Source organism: Lissotriton vulgaris, chromosome 2_1 (genome assembly GCF_964263255.1).
Source record: "Lissotriton vulgaris chromosome 2_1, aLisVul1.2, whole genome shotgun sequence".
Taxonomy (NCBI): domain Eukaryota; kingdom Metazoa; phylum Chordata; class Amphibia; order Caudata; family Salamandridae; genus Lissotriton; species Lissotriton vulgaris.
The window spans coordinates 179340139-179362438 of NC_141687.1; the positions used below are offsets into that span (position 1 = coordinate 179340139).

Below are 22300 nucleotides of genomic sequence, written 5' to 3' on the forward strand. Positions count from 1 at the left end.
TGTAGGGGGTGATTGCTTGGGCTGCTGGGTTGGTGAATTCCTGGACGATGGCGAAAATTTCCTTGCAGTCCTTGTTCTTGGTCTCTTTACTTGTTGATAGTGTCTAAGTGCGGCCTTGTGGGTGTTTCTTCTTAAGGTGGTCCACCATTTCTTTTTGAGTCATTTACAAACTCTTAGATTCTCTGTGGACAGCGTTGTACCAGCTAACTTGTTTGTTGGATCTTTTGGGTTTGGTGTTTTTCAGAGGAGCCAGGGTGTTGGCACAGGTGGTGATCCAGTTGTTGAAGTTGTTTGTATTGATAAGGTCGTTGGTGAGCTTTGGTTAGTTTAGTTGGAGGGCGTTGAGCCATTCCGTTTCTGTAGCTTTATTCCAGCAGCGGTTTAGGGTACTGCTAAACTCCATTGGGATGATTAGTGGCCCTGTTATATGCAAGTGGACAATGGAGAGATCTATCCATTGTAGTGGAGAGGTGTGGCTGACTTTAACCTTGTCACTTGAGGTGAAGAAGGGCTCCAGGGTGTGTCCGGCGATGTGGGAAGGGCCTTGTACGAGCTGGGAGAGGCCAATGTTCTGTAGACTTTCGAGCAAGTCCATGAAATTGGAGTCCGTAAGGGTCGTCAAAATGAAAGTTGAAATCGCTTAGAAGTATCAAGTCTTTGGTGCCCATTGTGAGAGGGTGCAGTGAGGTGAGTGTGGAGGTTGCTGAAGTGGGTCCGAGGTCCTGGGGGCCAGTAGGCAAGGGTGTCTTTAATAGGGTTTGTACTGTCCGTATGAAGCTGCATGTGTTCCATAAAATTGGCTTCTGGGTCAGTGTAAGAGGTACACTTGTTGTTATCTCTGTGGATGATGGTAAGTCCTCTTCCTCCTCCTCTTCCTGGTTTATGGGGTCAGTACTGGTGCAGGATTTTGTATCCAGTAGGGATGGCTAGGGCGATGCTCAGCGTTGATAAGGGGTTGAGTCAGTTTTGGGTGAGGAAGAGGGGGTCTGGTGCATGGGAGTCGATGTGGTCCCAAATCTCAGTGGACTGCTTGCAGAGTGAGGGTGTGTTGAGGAGAATGCATGCGAGTGAGTGTTGTTGTGAGGGTGGGGGCCTAGTGCTGTGTAAGTGAGGGTCTTGATTTCCGACTTGCTGAGAGGGGTGGGGTGTGTGTGCAGTGGGAGCGGGTGTGTGGAGGCAGGTGTAGTGGAAATGAGAGCAGTCAAAGGGGGTCCCCACCATGGACTGAGGTGTGGCTCAGCAGCAGCATTTGTGGCTGTGTAAAGGGTTGATTGAGCAGGTGGAGTAAGTCGGCGGTGTGGCTGCAGTAGGTGATTGGACCAGGGTTTCTGGTGCTGTGCAGATGCGATTGCCTTTGGTGCGCCAGCAGCAGACCTGTTGTCAGAGTCTGCTTCGCTGCCGCTCTGCAACCCCCATTAAGTAGGGGCTTGGAGTGTGGGAGGAGCGCTGTGGGTGGCAGTGGGTAGGCTCAGCAAGAGCGGGAAAGTCTGGTGGAAGCGGCAAGATAGGAAAACATGATTAGAGGAGCTGCTAAGTACCCAATCTATACCCAACACAGCCCTTTTCAGATCAGATAGTCTTTCTGAAGGCTTTTGCATGCTATGTAACCCTACAGTTGAACGCCAACAAACAAACATCTCTGAAAGGAACTAAATCCGCGTAAGAAATTAAGCCCACCTGATGCACCCGTCGAACGTGCCTGGCCGGAAGGGAATACCTTGCCCCATGTCTCCAAGTAAGACATCTCCTTCCACCTCTCGATCCACAGCAACATCTATACAAGGCAGACAAATCAGACAGGTCACTGACTGAGGAATGAAATCCAGCAGTATCTAAAAATTGAGGTGTACACCTCACACCACAGCATCGGTCATTCACTAACAACGGGATACATGTGTCTCAGTGAATAAAATCTACAGAGGAGGCCCTAATAACCCAAACTTCTATTGCCCACACTATCATTTAGACCTAAAATAGTGTAAATGAGTTGTGCCACGGGTAAAGCACCATGCCCCTAATAGGGTAGCACCACCTGCCACGGATAACTCCAAACCCACCAACAAGCAGCCACATACATACAAGCAGTAGTAGGTGTAATGTAACACACACTGTATCTAATCACAATAAAAAAAATGAACAAAGCTCTGGTAGATAAATGAAAACCCGTCATGAATGAAAATAAAGGTTAGCACACAAGTGACTAAAAACAATTCCTAGGATCTCCCAGTCTGTCAGTATTTTACTCACACGTAGCATGCAAAATTCAGATCACAGTTCCAAGGTAAAATAGGCCTAGGTGTGATACCTTGAATTAAGTCAAAGGCAGAGATTATTCCAAAGTCATATTTCCTTGTACAGGGTTACAGCACATACAAAGTACTTCCTCCCTCCGTGGGCCCATGGGATGCACTTACCTAACATGGCAGGACTGATGTCTATGCCTACCCAATGATATCCCTGTTCCGAGATGTAATCACCACTCAGTCCCGAACCACACCTTGAAAAAGAAAGAGTCTCCAGTCATTTACATTGCTTTCACCTTGGTTTAGACAACAGTCTAGATGGCCCTCTGCCCCAATCACAAAATTAAGCTCTGCAACTACTCCATAAATTAAGTGGACATCTCCCCATTCCCCTAGTCCTACCTATGAATCACATGTTCCTTTGTCTGAGCTTCTACATCATTATATGACAAGGTGGTGCAAACCGCAACTTCTGCAATTAGTGCCACCTTGCAAGACACCCACACAATAAACTCCTCCAAAGACCATGACTTCTTGTGGAGCAATAGCTTTAGCATTGTCAGAACCCTATTCAGAGGGCCACATGGCAAGCAGGAGCTACTGGGTCTAACTGTAAGGGTTGAGGCCTATTACTCCTGATGTCCTGGGGCCAGAGCGACTATCGATCCTAAGCCACTGGGCAAAGTACCCCTTCATCACTTGACTCTCACTAGTAGCGCGGGTCGAGCATTTCAAGGATATAGGCAGCATGCGGACATGAGGCTCTGGAGGGGCAATGTCAGGTGTCCTATAGTTTCTCAGGTTTGCAGTTGAGCAGAGGCAGGGTCTGGGGGCTCCTTGATGCTGGTACGTTTTATAGGACCCTCCCCAATGGTTGGGGGGGGTTTAAAATGTTCCTGGTGAAGGTCCTCAGTTTGGGCTTGGATCTGCTTGGGTTAATACAACAACCTCCTCCTCACAACCACAGTCTCGACCAGACCACTCTCCTTGACGGGTTTCATTAGCCCCACCTGGCATATGAGGTCACAAACTCACTCAGTAAATGGGCTATGGCCCGATCGGCACAGCACAGCAGCACTCTTTACTGCAGCCCTCCGGACATACTGGGTCGCCAACTTCAAACCTGCACACAGACAATGACCCAATGGGAGCAGCAGCTTTCACCTCACTCCTGGATACAGCATCCAATTGTCAGGATCCCCCATTGGACCTCGCTCCCTCTTACACTCTCCTCTTCCTAACAGGGCATACTGGTCTTGGCAAGCAAGCAGGCTGTGGTACTCCAGGCTCAGGAGGACTTGGAGTCCCTGGGTAATACTCCCTCAGGGAGACTGACAGGCCCTGGCCCCCACTCCTAGTCACAGGCAGAAGTCTTGCAAAGCTTCTCTGTCTCGGACAGCCTGATTTGCTGCTAGACAGTGGACATTCTTGGGGGCCTCAAGCTCCCTTCATTATAGTTCATTTCCAGAAACAAAATGTGATTTGAGTCCAAGTCTTTGAAGTTTATGTTAGGGGTCTGCTTCTTTTGAAGTACCCTCTCCTTTGCCCTTCCTCGAGAAAGCCGTCTAAAACAGCAGAAGTGACTTCAAATCTGGGGGCCCTACAACACAGACCATGGTAGAGACTAGCGATTCCCACCTGAATGTCAGCCACAGTGATATATGTATCAAATGGTTACTCCAGGGCATCTGACATACTATTTAGGATTATCTTATCAGCCTCCTTCCTGAGATACGCCCAAGCTTCCCTTCTCAGTGACCTCTCTCTGAATGAAAGGGCACCCTTTGAAGTGTACTGAAGGGCCTGGCTCTCCTTTCCTCCAGGGTGTCTCACCCGGCTTACAGGAATGCAGCAATCCACAAATCCGTCTGGGGGCATTCCTCTACTACCTCATGTTTCTCCTTTAGCAATGGGTCTCCCAAACTGAAACCCAGAATCGGCCATGCATTGTACCAATCACAGGCACATATACACCCAGCCCATGACAACAGACAATCAGCATCAAGGATCCAGACATCATTACAGTTGAGGCACTCAGGGCAGGGGTGCACATCCAGCACCACACAAGGGGATTATTAAACTACAACATGCATCTACCTAAACTATTTAACAAAAGCCCATTCTTGTAATTCAACCAGGATATATGACAGAATGTTCTCACCTGACTGTCTTGTCAGGGCTGGAAATGAGGAAAACTATTTAACAAAAGCCCATTCTTGTAATAGGTGTGGACAATTGTGTGGGACAGATGATAATGCAACTTCACCAAAATAGGCAGTGTGACAGAACGCACCCCACATCCAACAGGTAACAGGCTTGGTCCTCTGGCAAGCATAGCAGCTCTACTGCTCTTTCTGACATCTGGGACTGGATTTCAATCATACGGGAGCTACAAAACAAAGAATCATGAACGGTTAGCATAACATTACAGTTAAACTATATCCATCAGCTTCATCAATACATGGACCTAAATGCATCACAGAGTGCAATCATGAATTCTCACACATACCTACAGAACAATTCAGGCAATCATTCGCCTAAACATCAGGTGGCAGCATTTGGATGTCAAGAGACATCACAACCCACTTCCTAAAGCATCACCAGCAAATTCAACTCACAACATTAAATTCAACCATTCATGTATCACCTTACCCGATTCTGTAGGTAAGGAAATGTAATTCAATAACAGAAGATTATGGAGCATGCAGGAGAAAATAGGTACTAGTCTAAATTTTCTGCTAGCCGGCTATATTTATCCCACTAACCTAAGTTGTGAGTTCCAAATTCAGAAAGACAACACACGGTGTCCCCCAGGCCTCTTCCCTTAGCCCTATCCTACGTAATGTTTACATTAAACCCCTGATCTCACTCATAACAAGCATTTAACAAAGGCAAAACCATTGCATTGTAAAGTTAGAGCTATTGGCATTGCTCTTGACATTATTTTTATTCTTTTTTTTTTAACATAAATAAATGGCATTGTCATTTACAATGCCACTAGCTTTATCTCCCGCAAATGACACACACAGAGCCCCCCCCCACACACACACCCACACAGAGCCCCCCACACACACAGCCACACAGAGCCCCCCACAAACACAGCCACACAAAGCCCCCCACACACACAGCCACACAAAGCTTCCCACACACACAGCCACACAGAGCCCTCCACACACACCCACACAGCACAAGCAGGCAACAGGGGCACACGGAGGCACAAGCAGGCAACAGGGGCACAAGGAGGCACAAGCAGGCAACAGGGGCACATAGAGGCACAAACAGGCAACAGGGGCACACAGAGGCACAAGCAGAGTCCATAAAAAAACGGGTTTTATTTTGAATGTGGTACTAGGCCTTATGGGTGTGCACTAATTTCGCTTCCAGCACTGACATTCATTACCTCTTTCACCAGTTGTTACTCAGTCTATACACCAAAATATTGTTGATTCTGTCTTATTAGCTCAAACCTGGAAATTCTCCATGCTGTCTTCCTAATTCTTTACCAATGGTACATTTTGTCTTCGCCTATTGCTTAACCACTGGAAATACAGACAACCCAATTACACAGAGACAACCACACTACACAGATGCACCCACCCCTGCACAGTACCACACAGCCCTCCCTACAGAAGCACAACACAGTGCAGACACACTAATGCAGAAACTCTATCATGCACAGACGTTCGCATGTACAGACACACAGATCCCCTTTAGACAGGTACATACTCCCAGTAGGCTGACACACACACACACACTCACCTTGAAGACAAAGATACCCAGATTTCAAAGCACACACATACCCTGCTGCACATGCATACACGCACCCCTGAAGTATACTTTCAAATGTCAATACTGGGCATTTATACACATACCCTGCTAGAAAGCCAAGGCAGGATGTAGTAGCCAAAGACAGACGTTTTCACATTCTCAAATACAGTGCGACACTGGAGTGGTCCACATCGCTCTCCAGAAGTTTTAGCTTGTTAAAAAGCCTTTATGGGGGACCGTGGCTATGCCAGCAGCTGAGATAGCCACATAATGCGAAGCACTGAGTTCAGCACCTTCCCTATAAGCACAGCATGGGAGGAATGCAGAGGTGAAGGTAAAGATGGTGGACACGAAACGTCAAAGTCCTGGAAGGGGTGAGCCTCAATTCCACTGAAGGCTCAAGCCAGAGGCCTTGCTTACTGCATGGTCCTCTTGGAGTTCAGCTTTTGTTTGGCTTCTGCCTGCCACTCGTGCCTTAACCTCATACTTCAAGAATTAAAGACACAGCATTAACCTGTGATGTAAACAGGAGAAGGAGATACGCAATTGGCTGAATTGCATAATGTGAATTCAGAAAACCTGGGATCAATAGTTGCATCCCCAGTTGATGAAATTGTGTGATCATACGCAAAATAGTTTATTTCACTGTGCCAGCTTACACTTAATTATTGCATGAGATCATCTTGAAATACAGAGTTCAGAGTATGTGTTGTACAAAAAACATCTTTGAGTTCAATTTAATAGACCACAATGTGACTCCTTGTATAAGAATATAGGTCACATTTAGGTGGCATATGACAACTGATTTGCCTGTTTAGTTACCAATGGCATTATCTAGGGCAATTCCATGAATGATTACACCTTTTTGAATTTTGAAGAGATATCATATTTTTATGTGTTGTATGTTGCACGATTTACATGCCAAACTTTTTCACGGCTTGGCTGGTGCACGGGCTAAGCCAGACCCTTGACACAGCTATGGCTCTGCTCTCCCTGTTAATTTGTTGGCTTCTCCACCTCTAGCATCAATTAGAGTGGTTCTTAAAAATGTGGCTTCTGTGGAACCTTATTATTTCTCTATTAGAAACCAGCTACCACGGGCTAAGCAAATTCTATGACCTCGAGCTCCAAAAATAAACAGCTGAAGAAATAAATATACGTCAAACAAATACACTAATTATTAAACATTTATTTAGCTCTCAAACAAAACACACAACCTCTACATTAATATTGTACTGTTTAGGTCGCAGATTTTCCAAATCTGGTTTAAAAGACAAAGCAGCATGCCAGACTCTAGCATATCATTTTGTCTTTCTTATTACTAATGAACTTTCTTTTCGTTTAAGCTTAAGGAACCAACTTAATATTTAGCCTCCACATTCAAATTCTACATTTTCCTAGCATTTAAAAAAAATACATGTAGGATTTTATGTGTATGCTCATTATTAATGTAATATGTATTTTTCTAAACAGTAGCAGACTTCGTGAAAGCTGGTCGCCGGACCACAGGTTACGAATTAGGAAGCCACCTAGTCTATTTTTCCCCGGCAAATGAGCCACTGGGGGACGATAGCAGTAATTGTAAAATGCTGGTCATGGGAATTGCGTTACTTTTTTGTGTGTCAGTGGAATACCTTTGCTGCCGTGGCGTTAACGAAGCAGCTGATGAGAAACGATCAATAATCTCTGTCCCACCTCTACGATATTGTGACCGTGCTTCAGACAGACTTCACACACACACTACTTGAATACATAATTTAGCAAGGAAGCAACTGGTGTGAGTTTTCTCAAAAAGTTTAAATTTAGACCATATTGTTCCATAACTCGCCAGAGTTTACCAATGGCTATTTCACCTCTTATCACTCCATCCCTTACAGGGTTGAATTGATTGAATGCTAGCAAAAACTGCACATATTATAAAAGAGAATTCAAACTTTGTAGTCTGGACATGGATAAATGATGCTACCTTTGATTGTTTTACCAATTCGTTCTGGATTGTGCCGCGAAGTATTCCAAGCTCTTCCACCGTCGCACCGGACCTCGATTGGCGCTCACTGTCCGCCCTGCCCTGCAGTGTCTCAGGGCCACGCCTTTGGGTTTACTCGGCGTCTGCCTACAGCACAATATCTCAAGATTGGTTGTGATTCTGGGCACCGGAGTTTCAGCCGAGTGTGTCCTGGGTCGCCGCCCCACACCTCCGTGTGCATTTATTCACCACATCTCAGGTCAGCAGGATTTAAGGCAGCAGCAGATGAACCGGTGGGCGCGATCTTCGCTGCTTGAGCAGGCGTTGTTCCCACGGTCAGCGGACTCGGTCCTTCGCTCCCTGGGGCGACGAGCAGTCGTGCAGGGTAGCGGGTTTCGCAGGGTAGCGAGTGTAGACATGGGCATCCTGCTCATTCAGTCCGGGAGGTGGCGTACGCTGGCGTGGGGGGGCAGCTAGGCAGGGTCGCTCACGGAGAGCGGGAGGGGGGGCTCCGAGGGCGGGAACGGACACACGGGTAGCAGGAGGGAGCCTCCCCTAGCTCCAGCACGGAGGGTAAACAAACAAAGCACTCACCTGGACTTCGTTCCGGGGCCGAGGCGGGACTTGCTCTTTCCCCGGGGCTCCTCCTTCGCTCGGGAGCCTCGGGACAGACAACGCAGGCTGCTTCCTGCTCTCCACTCCTCCTCCTCCCGATGACATGGCCGAGGCTCGGCCGGCTGGGCCAATGCCAGCGCGGCCCTAGCTGTAGACGGACGGCTGCTTCCTTCGGCAGGAAGGCGGGTGTCGGCTCAATGCAGACCCAGGTTCGGGGGCGTTCCCGAGAACTTTTGGCTTTCGGCTGACGTAGCGTGACGTAGCCAAAAGCCAAAAATTCTCGGGAACGCCCCCGAATCTGGTCCAGCATTGACGGACAGGCCCGTCTTCCAATGGCTAGCCTCCATTTATGGAGCTAGCAAATGGAAGACGGGGGCCGTTCCTGTCTCCCCTACTATACTCATTAGGTTTTCGCCTGCCAGTCAAAACCTAAAAACCTACAACATTAAATTAATTAGATATGCAGATGACAACCAATTGATTTTGTCACGGAATAATAACCAGGAAGATATCATTGCAAACTTCCAGGCATGCATAATTGACATCTTTGACTGAATGAATTTAAATTCATTGAAAATGAATGGAAATAAAACCAAACTCCTTTGCTGCTCCTCCAAAAAAATCCAGGTGTCCTTATCACCGAACCTCTGGCTGTTACCCATGGAAAAACCTAAGGGCAATCCTGTGGCGGTGCGGAATGTGGTTGTGATCACCAACCAAGGATTATCCTTGGAAAATCAAGTGAACAGACTTACCGGGACTTGTTTTGCTCCGGGCTATTAGGAAGCTATACCCTCTGCTTGATCTACCGGCCAGATCACTGATCTCCAGAGGGGTAATATTAAGTAGGTTGTACTACTGCAACGTCCTATTGCCATGAGCCCCTAATTACCTGCTAAAAAAGTTAGAACGTATTCAGACCATCACCGCTAAACTGACATTGAACAGACCTCGACATTCATCTGCCACAGATGCCTTGAAGGACCTTCAGTGGCTACCTATCAAGCCGAGCATAATCTTTAAATCTCTCTGTATTGTTCACAAGGCACTACAAAACAAAGTGCCAAAACCTCTCCAAAACAAACTAAAAAAATACACCCCCAGCAGAAACCTTTGTTCTACTACTGGTAACTATGTCCAAGAGCTCAGATACAAAAAAGTCAGACAAGGAGGACTCACCTTTATGGTCAACCCGGGCCGGTTATGGAATAAACTTCCTGCTTCCTTACGATCTCAATCTGACTTACAAAAATTCAGGAAGGTACTGAAGACCTAGTTATTTCCCCATTAGCGGCCCGATTCTCAGCTTATTCATCTGCTGCACCTTACATAGTGGTTTTAGCTCCAGAATACCACTTTTGGTCACTGTGCGCTCTATAAATAATCCATTACATTACAAATGTACATTATACAGAACCCCCCCCCCCACCCCCCCCTAGATATATTTTGGCATAAATTTGCACATTTTGCGGCACAAAAATGAAAATTTAGCGCCATTATTGCAGCACTTCATTTACCTCGTAATCTCTCCTTTTCAGCCCTAAATCAAATATAAAACATTAGTAGTCTCCAAGTTCCTTCACTAAATTACCTTTAGTCATCTTTATTAATTGAAGGGTCTCAGGCACCTTTAAGATAGTCAGCTTCGGTGAGTAGTAATGGTTTACGGTGCTTATAGTCACTGTAACCTTAAGCTATACAAGCAGTCACTGCAAAGTAGCTTGAATAGCCATCAAGCAATACGACACAAATGAGCCTCACTGGGGACTAAACGTATGGGTGCTTCTGGGTTTTGTCCACTAGAGCTGTAAGGCTATATTTCTGCACACATGCAATATTATCCGCAAACTACAGGAGGGCACACCTGTGAAATAAAATGTCAACATATCCAGGTATTAAGACTTCCCCGTTGGCCTCTGTATATGGGAAGTCATGTTTGTTTTTGCCTCCCTCAGAGGTGAAGTCATACTTGCATTAACATCTCCATGCCTAAAGTTATAGCAATTGGAACTTGTCATTTCATGAAAATTATACAATATGTGAAAGTGAGATCATACACTTTCCCGATGACATTAGAGTAGTGCACATCATTTACACATTGATTCCAATGAAATAATTGCATTAAGTCTACAACTCATAAATACCTTAAAAATCACAAAGAAATCAAGAACAGGCAGCCATGACAGTCACAAGGGTGAACACAATGATTGCAGCTGCTCGTGAATTTTAAATGGCAATGGCTACTAGATAACCTATATAGGACACCTCATTTCCAGCCCTGACAAGACAGTCAGGTAAATTAAATAAACTGAACTATACGTCTGAAAATAATGAGCCATAAACTGATAGTGCAGGATTCGAAGAGTAGCAACATGATGGTAACTAGTAAGAAAATAGTACTTTTATTTAACACTTGTGCTCTATTATGGGTATTTCACAATGACTGTGCAGAAACAATAAGCTCAACCTATTTTATACAAATATTTAAATTAAAACATTAAAATTATGTTATGACAAGACATGCAACCTTTATTCTATGCCTTTTAGAAGAGAAAAAGCCAAAGAAAATTGCGCCTGTATGCATACCACCTCAAACTGATGAAACGGCACACCATTTTCAGGCCACGAAGAATCTACAGTGCTATCCCAAAACGGATCAAAAAGGCAGTCTATTCCTCAGGTTGTTTTGATGGGCCAGTGAATGAAGTAGGATGACATTTTAACACTATTCCAATTGCAGTATTAGAAACAAGGGTGGGTTGCTTGTGAATTGGGGACTTGCAATTCCAATGGAGGCGTGGGCCGTGTTGCCAAGTAGGAGATTCATATTGGGGCAATCCAATACCAACGTTAAAAAAAAAAGCTATCTGACCGTCCACTTCAAATAGTGTAGATGTTGTAACGGAATACCATTTTGAACAAAATCAATACCAGCCTCAGAGGCCTACCTAATGCAAACCAGTAAGTACCTTGCTTCTTACAGGCACCGTCCATCCCGAAACTTGGTTGTCTCGCCCGTTCACCCAGAGGTTCACTGCTTTTTTTGTTGGGAAATGTTACATTCTCCCACCCCTCCCCCCTCCCACTGGATCCACATCAAGCGGGTTACAATACTTAACAGCCCCTGGCATCTGGGGCACCGCCTCGAGAGTCGCACCTTACTAAAAGCAATTATCTTTCCTGCAAGGCCAGGAAGATTGAGCTGAGGCCAGTCTCTTGGCCACCCACTTAAATGTCTAATCAGTTTCTTAGTTTGGGAATGGGGAAGCACAAAGTTACTGCATCTTTGGAACAGTTTAATGAAGGCACAAAATATTATACAAGATTTTAAATTGAAAATGTTCTGATTAAGCCAGATACACAAAAGATTCTTGTGATAGTGTGTACCTACCACCACTGGCAATGCCATATTTGATTATATTAAAAGATGTAACTACCATTAACTCTGATATGAAGGAACATTTTCCTCAGCTTTTAAATAAGACAGACGGGTCGCTTAGAACTCATTTAAGGGTTGTAGAGTTCATCTTGAAGATATTAATATCGCAAGAGATATGTTACCTGAATTGGTTACTTGGCTAAGACAACACAAGAAGAATGGAGTAGTATTCACTTTTAGGAATCCTGGTAAACTGGGAACTTTGGTAACAGTGTAAACAAGCATTTGCAATGCAATAGGTCTCGCATTAGGAAAGTTTGAGCTATTGGTATTGTAAATGACAATTTTTTTATTTAGGTTTTGTTTTTGAAAATAGCGAAATTAATAGCTTTGTCATTTACAATGCCAATAGTTATAACTTTCGCAAATGTGACACCTATAGCATTTGTAATGCAATATGTGTTGTATTTACGTGACTTACGTGTAGTTTATTATTACAAATAATAATGGCTTTTAATTTTTTTCCAATAATTAATACTTAAATAAAAGTTATTGTAATTTATAATGGCAGGTGTGGGTGAGGGGTGGGTGCGGGGGTGTGACGGGGTGCAGGGGTGTGACTGGGTGCGGGGTGTGACGGGGTGAGGGGGTGTGACGGGGTGAGGGGGTGTGACGGGGTGTGACGGTAAGGGGGTGTGACGGTGTGTGGGGGTGTGACGGTGTGTGGGGGTGTGACGGGGTGCAGGGGTGTGACGGGGTGCGGGGGTGTGACGGGGTGCGGGGGTGTGACGGGGTGCGGGAGGGTGAGGGTGCGAGAGGGTGAGGGTGCGGGAGGGTGCAGGAGGGTGAGGGTGCAGGAGGGTGAGGGGGGTGTGAGGGTGAGGGTGTGAGGGTGTGTGAGGGTGAGGAGGGGTGAGGGTCAGAAGTAAATGGTGGCAGGGCAGACATCGTAAGACAGAGAGATGAGACTGCGTGGTGACTGCGCTGGTGAGTTTCATAATCAGGAGGGGCAGAGTCAGCACAGTCTGCGAGGGATCAACATGTCTAGAGGCAAACCATAGCACAACTAGAATTCCCAAAGATTACAGCAGAAAAGGCTACAGTATTAACAGCACCTATAGTAGAAACCAAAATTTTGCTCCTTACCTTGGAAATCTAGTTAATGGCAGATGTGTAAGTAACCGATTCACTTTTTTTTTTCCAACCAGATTTAGTTTTTTTCAAGACAGTCGATACACGTATATACTGCTTATTGTTCACGTCATATTTTGCACTTTTTGCACGTATTATACATAATCATTACTCTCCGGCGTTCTTGGCTCAACATTTCCTTGTAACAAAACGTTCCCCCATGGAGTTGCGCTTGAGTGGATATTTGCAATCCCTGCGTGTTATTAGGTTCTCGTGGGTCAGGCTTCCGGTCTCCGTGTGTGTTACAGTGTTGGCCAGATTCAGATTAGGTGTTCTCCTCATCCGCTCCCTTGTTCTAGTGAGGCTGGCTGCGGAGTGCTTGCCCCACTACCATTGTCCTGCCTGCTTTGTCCTGCCGCGAGAGTGCCGCCGCGCTGCCCGCGGCGACCCGGAAGCTCTTGGCCGGCCGGCCAATCCGCTCGCGGCCGACCGAAGTCCCGCCTCCCGAGGTCCGCGAGCTGCCGGCGCATGGAGCGCCCTGCCGTCCGGTGTAGCCCGGGTCCCCAGGAGGGGGCCGGGGAGAAGGAGGAGCGTGGCGCCTGTTGCGGGGCTCCTCTGACCTGAGGGAGCCCCGATTTAGACGAGGAGACGCGCCGTGAGGAGCCCCGCCGGAAGAGCGCAGTTGGTGAGTGGGGCCCAGGGCTGATGTGAAGTGCGTGCGTGCCTGTGTGTATACCTGGGGGAGGGGGGGGACGAGGGGGGGGGAGGGGGGGAATGTGTGTGCGCATGCGTGACTGTGTGTGATTGAGAGAGAATGCGAGGTAGGGGATAGTGTGCCTGTATGTGTGCCTGTATGTGTGCCGTATGCCTGCGTGTGCATGCGCGCGCCTGTGTGTGGGTGCGTGCGTGCGTGCATGCATGCAGAGGGGTGGGGGCTGCCTGTGTCTGTGTGTGAGCAAGGGCTTTGCACCGCGCATGCGCAGCTACCAGACGCTCGCTCCCGAGGTGAAATCTGACCTCGTCAAAGCACGCATCTGGTAGCTGTCCACATTCCTAAATACGGGCCACAATAGGTCTGAAGCAGACACCTTCAATGCTCACGCATTGAGGGTAGGTCTGCTCGACCTAAAAATGAAACACAAAGTTTCATTTTTCTTTTTTAAATGCATCCCATTTTCCTTTAAGGAAAACGAGCTGCATTTAAAAAAAAACCAAAAAAAAGCTGCTTTTTTGAAAGGCAGTCACAGACATGGTGGTCTGCTGACCCGCAGCAGGCCACCATCCTTGCGAGTGCTGACCATTCCCAAATTGCGACCTGCCTCATGAATATTGACGAGGGAGGTAATTTGCGACCTCATTAGGAATTGGAAACAGTGACTGAGACACTGTTGTACATTCCATTTTGTGAATCGCAAATCATAGCAAATTGCAACTCGCAAAATGGAATGGCCATACATCTGGCCCGGTGTCTCTTGCTGCGGTGCACCTTGACATAGTTAACTCTTCTACAAGTATGTTAGAGGAGAGCCATTCATGCTTTTAATCAGCTTAATTAATCCAGACATGCCCAATTAAACCCCACTACAGACCAATCAGGCATTGTTAATTAAAGCAGAAGGAGGCTAAACAGCTGCTTGCATTACAAGTTTTGTCCCTGTTGCTTCCTCTCGGGCACTAGGGGGAACTTATGGCAAACCTAATGAAGGCTGCCATGCAAGGTTTGCTTTTTCTTACAGCGTTATTTGCAGTGTGAATAATGGTAAGAGCTTATATGACAACGCAGGTTAATTTTGTGTGTTTAATTGATATCAATGGTGGTAGGGTATTTCTCTGTCCCTCTTGGTATACCATTAGTACCTACCAACCACCCAAATTCTTAATAGCCCTTTGCCTAATCCCTTTTGTCAATCATCTTTTCTGAGTAAGGCCAAGGTTGGCTTAAAGAGCCACTCCTGTGCTGAGGATCGGGGAGGACCTACATTTCTCCTTCTGTTAGAGTATGTGTGAAACTGCATTAGGCCCTTAAATTATTTTTCCCTTCTGATAATTTTGTTTAAAAAGAATGGTTACTTTATAATGTATCAATTTGGCAGTTGTACCTTTTATTTTAATTTGTGATTTCATTGCCCTAATGTATTCCAAAAAACCCTGTCTTTGTGAGCTTAAGCTAAACTTTCCCTCATTATAAGGTTTCTCAGAGTCCACATATAAGCAAGATATACCCCATATAGTCTCATAGCTTGCAATGCGATAGGCCTGGAGCTCCACTTCATTAGTTAGGCCATCAATGCTGAAACCAGTCTCAAACCGTTACTCCATACATTGGGTCTGGACTAACAGTTGGGGCTGGACTATATCTTTTTGGGCGCAGCCTGGACTGTTTTGTATACGTTTGGTCCCTGTAGTAGCACAGTGAGCAGAGGGAAAACAATATATGGGCTGGAATGTGTCCTGGTATATATTACTTGTGACTGTGGTTAAATAAAGCATTCCATTCATCACTTTTTATTTTTCTCATATTACTTTTTTTTTTTTACATATGTAAGAGATGTTTATTTACGTTCTTGGTGGAAGGCTAGTAGGACTCTGGTAGTGAGATCCAAGCACTGAAGTTTCCATCGCGACTTGACTGACCTTCAAGGGGTTTAAAAGATGAGTGCAGCCTCACAGTAATGTGAGAAACAGCTAAGTCATGCTCCTCAAACCAGCCATTGAGTTGAGTGGTTGGGTTTCCGAGTTAAAAGTCTGCTGCAGACTCTGTATAACAAGAGGATAACAGGGAAGCAAAGGTGTCCATCACAGGTATAGTTTAACAGTTTGCGAGGGATGATATAGTGCAGATCCTCGTGTAGGTAGGTTCGTGAACTAACCTACCCCATGTCTGGAAACACAAGCTAGGTGATACTTAGACCACTGGTCACCAGAATCCAAGAATGGATATTTTGTGCTCGCTTTGTCACGGTCTGTCACATTCAAAGATTGTGTTCATTACCAGGAATGTAGTTGGATGGGTACCATGAGAAACCTAGCTAGTGTTCCATTCCGCGGCATCGGATGGCAACCTCTCACTCCCCTGAAACTGAATGAAAGCAGATGCAGCACTTACAGCCCAGGACAAAAAAGCACTCAAAGAATCTTGCCATCGTAAATAGACATCCTAGAAAAGAAATTGTGTTCGTAAGTTTTGAGGACTGACAATGCTTCATCTTAAGCATTGTTTCAGTGCGCATTGTCCTTTCTGTTGAGTTACAGATTTAGCTGTGAACGCTTAACCGCCAATCATGAGTTGGCTCATGTGTGCACTTTTGTAACATGGTCTTATGATTTTCACTATTCTCTTTTTTCATTGCCATTGCACTGCATCATTATTTCCTCTGTTACACAATCCACGCCTGGGTCTTAAAATCATTTCCCTGCCCCATACTTTGAATTTAATAAACATTTTGCAATACAGCCATTACATCTTTTATTTTCAATCATGTTTGCATTGCATCGCGAGTGCCGCCGCGCTGCCCGCGGCGACCCGGAAGCTCTTGGCCGGCCGGCCAATCCGCTCGCGGCCGACCGTAAGTCCCGCCTCCCGAGGTCCGCGAGCTGCTGGCGCATGGAGCGCCCTGCCGTCCGGTGTAGCCCGGGTCCCCAGGAGGGGGCCGGGGAGAAGGAGGAGTGTGGCGCCTGTTGCGGGGCTCCTCTGACCTGAGGGAGCCCCGATTTAGATGAGGAGACGCGCCGTGAGGAGCCCCGCCGGAAGAGCGCAGTTGGTGAGTGGGGCCCAGGGCTGATGTGAAGTGCGTGCGTGCCTGTGTGTATGCCTGGGGGGGGGGGGTGGGAGTGTGTGCGGGCATGTGTGCGTGTGTGCGCGAGGGAATGTGTGTGCGCATGCGTGACTGTGTGTGATTGAGAGAGAATGCGAGGTAGGGGATAGTGTGCCTGTATGTGTGCCTGTATGTGTGCCGTATGCCTGCGTGTGCATGCGAGCGCCTGTGTGTGTGTGCGTGCGTGCATGCAGAGGGGTGGGGGCTGCCTGTGCCTGTGTGTGAGCAAGGGCTTTGCACCGCGCATGCGCAGCTACCAGACGCTCGCTCCCGAGGTGAAATCTGACCTCGTCAAAGCGCGCGTCTGGTAGCTGTCCACATTCCTAAATACGGGCCACAATAGGTCTGAAGCAGACACCTTCAATGCTCACGCATTGAGGGTAGGTGTGCTCGACCTAAAAAGGAGTCAATTCTAAATGCATTGTTCAGTTCAGTTCCACTGGGCTATTTTTAAAACTCCCATCTCTGAAACCAAACTTTGCACACACTACATATGACACTGGAGCTACACTACACCCAGACGCATCCTGTTTATTGTTGAATAGAGTTATGCCTCTTGAATCTCTCAAGGAATTGGATTTACTGGCTGTAAATGACAAATATAATTAGGCAAATAATAGGAGACAAGACAATCAACTAGTGATGCATGGCCCGTCACAAACTTCAATTTCTAATCCATGACTAATATCAAAAGTAACATCTGAATTGTTTCCAGGGACATAGCTGGTGTTCGTACAAATATAAACAATATCAATGGTTAAATTATATTTGGCAAATTAATATCGTATTATTACAAAAGATTTGGTCAACAACCACCATATGTTTAAATGGCTCTATATCCCTTCCCGTTCCAGGAACACCTTTCAAATCTACGCATGCTAGTCAATGAAATGAGACTTAAGAGGAATGGATTATTTTTATTATAAATGTTATATTGGTAAATGTTTACCTCCAAATGTTGTGAATTTTAAAAGCTTTCCTAGAATTATGAACTCTCTCCCTCTTGCTGTACCAAATAGATTTGGAGGAGTCCTACCATCATTTAGCTGGTGATTTTAAAAGTAGTTTAGGGGAATTATTATATGTTCGCCAACTCAATGCTGGTGTAGTGTGGATGTTATTACATAAGAGCAAGCAAATGGGGCGGTCTGTAGCACACAAGGTGCTTCTCTCCGACAAACTGCTGCCAAGTGGAAGTTATGAAGTGCAACTGTGAACTGACGGAGCAGAAATTGCTAAATTCCTACTTTTTTTTTTTTAAAACAAGCTTTTTTTATCAAATGATACGTATATAGCAGGGCTCTGTAACCCAGAGGCCTCTGCACAATCAATATACAACATCATGACTGACTTTTTAGGAAGAAAAAAAAAATGGATCAAGGATGTAGAAAAGTGGTACAGATGAAAATTACCTTTTTTAAAGAAGAAGAAAAAAAACCCTCCCAACGTACCCCCCACCCTAGTTGCACTTACAACCTCCTAGCCCCAATTGGAAGTCGACACTGCCCCACACCACCGGCACCCACTCCCTCATATATACACAAGTCCTATACCCTTGGCACCAACAGGGCAGCATCAATCTATATGAAGGGGAACCCCCCTCAGCAACCGGCTCCAGCAACAGCCCCCAATAACCCCCCCACCGCTTCCATATCTTAAAGTGTTTCTATGGGCGCCCTCTTGCGGTGAAGATAGGGAGCTCTAAGGCCATACAAAAGTCCAGGCCCCTCTTCCACACAGTCACCAAGGGTGGCGCTGGCGCCTTGGCGATATCTCTTTTTGCCAATGTGAACCCCAATAACATAAGATGGCGTTTATATATTTTGCCCCCAATCCCCTCCATGACATGTAGCAACACTAACTTTGATGACCGGGGCAGATCCCAGCCCAGCACCTCTGAAAAGCAGGACATCACCCATCTCCAGAACAGTGGTAATGCCAGGCTGTATGTATTAGGGTCCCTTCCTCTTGTTCACATCCAAGGCATACAGGGTAAGCCACCATACCCGCCCTCCACAGCCGGACCCTTGTGAAGTAGACCCGGTGGAGATATTTGAATGGGATAAGATGTAGGCGTACCACTATGGCTGCCCCCGCGGGAAGGCCGGAACCTCCATCCAGTCCTCCTCATCTAGCGAGTCAACATCCCCCTCCCAAGCCTCTCTGAGTTTTTGCAATGTGGGGGAGCTAAATTTCTAATTTTAACACCAAAGGTAGCTCCACTTTAATAGATTATGTTTTGCTTTAAAGGCATAAGCAGGGCGTAATTACAGATTACAAAGTAAGGTTGTGTCTGTTTAGCTATCATAACCCGATTCAATTTGCCATTGTAGTCCCGCGAAGTAATAGGCATGCCCCTGTAACTCTTCCCCATAGGAAATCTATAACTTTGCGATTTTGAATGGTGTACAGTAGAGTTGGTTAATGGTGAAAAAATGATTCCTCTTCAAGTTGGCTGGTTTGACGGTGGAATACAAGAGCCTCAGGGAGCTATCCCAAACCGTTTTGAGGTCCGTCTCCTGGAAGGCTCCTCTCCAAACAAGGTGCCCCTTGTTTGCCCCCCCCCCATCCGCCTCCCAAGTGTAATAGGTGTGGTCGTGTGGAAGAAAAGAACGTACATATTTTTTTTTTCAATGTCCCAGGTTAAATGTCTACTGGGGAGGAATAGAACTTTCTTTGAAAGATATTCTTGCTGTGGTGATTCGTTTAAATGCATCTCTCGTTCTTTTTTGAGTTGATGAGATAACAAGCAACCTTCTGAGGCGACCGCAGAGTGGGCTGCTTTTATATCAGATATGAACTGCTAGAAGAGAAATCAGTAAGAAGTGGAGGGACCCCACACCTCCAAAAGTTGAAGATTGGGCTATGGCGGCTGTAAGGGTATGGCGGCTAGAACAGAGCTCAGAAATGTGCCGTCCACTGGCTATATGGTCTGACTCCTCAATTTGGTGCAGTTCCTTGGGAACCGCCTATAAATTCCAATGATTATACCCAGGCACCAACAGAGGTGAAGATCCTGCATGGAGTCAGGACTCTGGGCGAATGTAGTGACTAGTATGGACAGATCGATTGCGCCATCTCCTGAGAGTTGCAGGCGCTTCTGGTGAAAGGACTATAAACAATAAAAAATAAATAAAAATCTATAGTAGGAGGAAGAAAACATTCTCTGCTTTCTTTAACATAAAAACAGAAAACATCAAGAGGGATCTTCTCAATGACCTCACAGTCCTTCAGACTTCGCCTCTTACAACAATCCCTCCCTCTCTCACAACTCCCTCTCTCCCAACTCCGCCACAACAAACATCGGTAAAACTTCAACTAAAAAATGAGGCTATCTGGTCCTCCTTTGACTCATACACTGAAGAAGCGGTAGGCAAGATCCTTAGCACCCTCAAGCCGGCCAATCATTCCATCGATCCTCTCCCTGCTAACGCAGTTAAAGACCTAACCCCTCTGATTCTGCCGCTTTGGACCAGGATCATCAATAGCTCCCTGCATCAAGACAGCATCCCTGACATCCTCAAAATTGGTCAGTCATACCCATTCTACAAAACCCACAGCTGACCCGATGGACCTTAACAACTATCGCCCTATTTCGAACAGCCCTATCCTAGCCAAACTCATGGAAAAATGCGTTCTCCAACAATTGACTAAACACATTGATCTCTTCGACCTCCTGGACAATCACCAATCTGGCTTTAGAGCAGGGCATAGCACCGAAACAGCCATGACTCACATCGACGATGCGTTACAAATACTCAACCAGAATGGATCATGCCTACTCATCCTGTTAGATCTCTCCTCTGCCTTCGATACGGTCAAACATGAGAACTTGATAGAACTGCTGAACCTCAGAATGGGTCTATCAGGTTCAGTGCTCAATTGGTTTACCTCTTTTCTTTAAAACCGGACCCAAAAATTCAAGGTCAATAACTCCTTCTCCAAACCTGTACCAGTAACTCTTGGAGTCCCTCAAGGGTCCGCACTATCACTTACACTATTCAATCTATTAATGGAACCTCTTACTATCTTGCAGCAAGCATCCAACGTCCAATTTCACATGTACGCAGATGATACACAACTCTATTTGAAGATTCATACTCCGGAAGATGTCAAACTACTTTTTTTTTTTTTTTAAACCTTTATTTATGAATGCACAGTACACAGCGTCTGCCTACAACCCCGCAGGGCCGGCCGCTATGACATAAACGGATGGTTGAAAAGTAAATTTGGAGACAGATCGTTGTTAAAGCAATCTCTCGAGACTACATTGTCGGATGGAACATAGCACCATATCAAATAGGATAGGAAAGGTTTCATTTTATGATTTTGTCGAAAAGAACAACAACACACAAACACATGGTATCATAATGGCAAGGGTCGCTGAAGGGGGGGAAAGGGGGGAAAGAAAGCTAATAAATAAGGGAGCACATATGGCGAGGGGGGGCGAGCACGAGGGAGAAAGCAGAGGCTATACAGGAAATTGGAAAAGGAACGTCAATCATGGAGAAGAGGGGAGAGGAACCTCATAATCTAGTGGAGGGGAGCAAATGTCTCCGCGGTACGAATTCCACTGAGCCCAGACCCTGGACCATTTCTTGGGACGCCCCCGCGCCTCATACACAGTTTTTTCTCGGAACATGAACCAGTCCATGTTCTCTTTCCAGGCACTGAGCAATGGTAATCTAGGGGAGCCCCAGAGCTGCGCTATATCTCTCTTTGCGACCATGTTGCCCAGAGTAACCCAAAGCGTCTGGGCAGCATTGCAATCCGACGGTTCCCACACATTGAGCAGGCAACGTCGTGCTTCGGGAAGGAGGGGGATCCCGGTGACACGACCCATAACATCATGCACTCTAGACCAAAAGGCTGCAATCATCGGGCATTCCCACAGAACATGAAGGAAGGTACCATCCATACCACATCCACGCCTGCACCGTCCATCCGAAACCAAACCCATTCGTACCAGACGCATTCCGGTCAGATACACACGGTGGAGGATCTTCAGCTGGACAAAACGAAGCCGAGCCGGGATAGCCACCTCCCTAGGGAAGGATACAGCTGACTGCCAGTCCTCGTCATCGAGTTCTAGTCCATCAGCCGTCCAGGAAGCACGAAGTTTAAGTTGGTCAGCCCTGTTGTTGACAAGCTTTTTGTATATTAGGGAAATAGTGCTATCGGGGACATGGCCGTCTAAAACACGATCCTCCAAAGGGGAGGACTGCGGGATATCGGTACCAAAGGGAAAGACGGAGGACAGGGCATGTCGAACCTGCATATATCGGAAGTGCTCCCTATCATCGAGCCGGTATTCCAATTTCAATACCTCAAAGGATTTCACAGCGCCCCGTGCCCACAGATCCTCCACCTTACTGATCCCAAT

The 22300-nt window shown here is 46.4% G+C and overlaps 1 protein-coding gene across 3 annotated transcripts in view; it reads right to left on the minus strand.

The window, feature by feature from the left end:
- The window catches only part of BUD23 (BUD23 rRNA methyltransferase and ribosome maturation factor), a 125774-nt gene that overhangs the window by 37284 nt on the left and 66190 nt on the right, over positions 1 to 22300 (minus strand). The window contains exons 3-5 of one of the 3 annotated variants that reach the window (XM_086954692.1): positions 4537 to 4632; positions 2415 to 2497; positions 1678 to 1774 (exon numbers count right to left, since the gene is read on the minus strand). In XM_086954692.1, coding sequence (XP_086810818.1) covers positions 1678 to 1774; positions 2415 to 2497; positions 4537 to 4632 — 276 coding nt within the window. Of the gene's footprint in view, positions 1 to 1677; positions 1775 to 2414; positions 2498 to 4536; positions 4711 to 22300 lie in introns of all 3 variants that reach the window. The other 2 variants (XM_086954693.1, XM_086954694.1) reach the window with 2 other exon arrangements.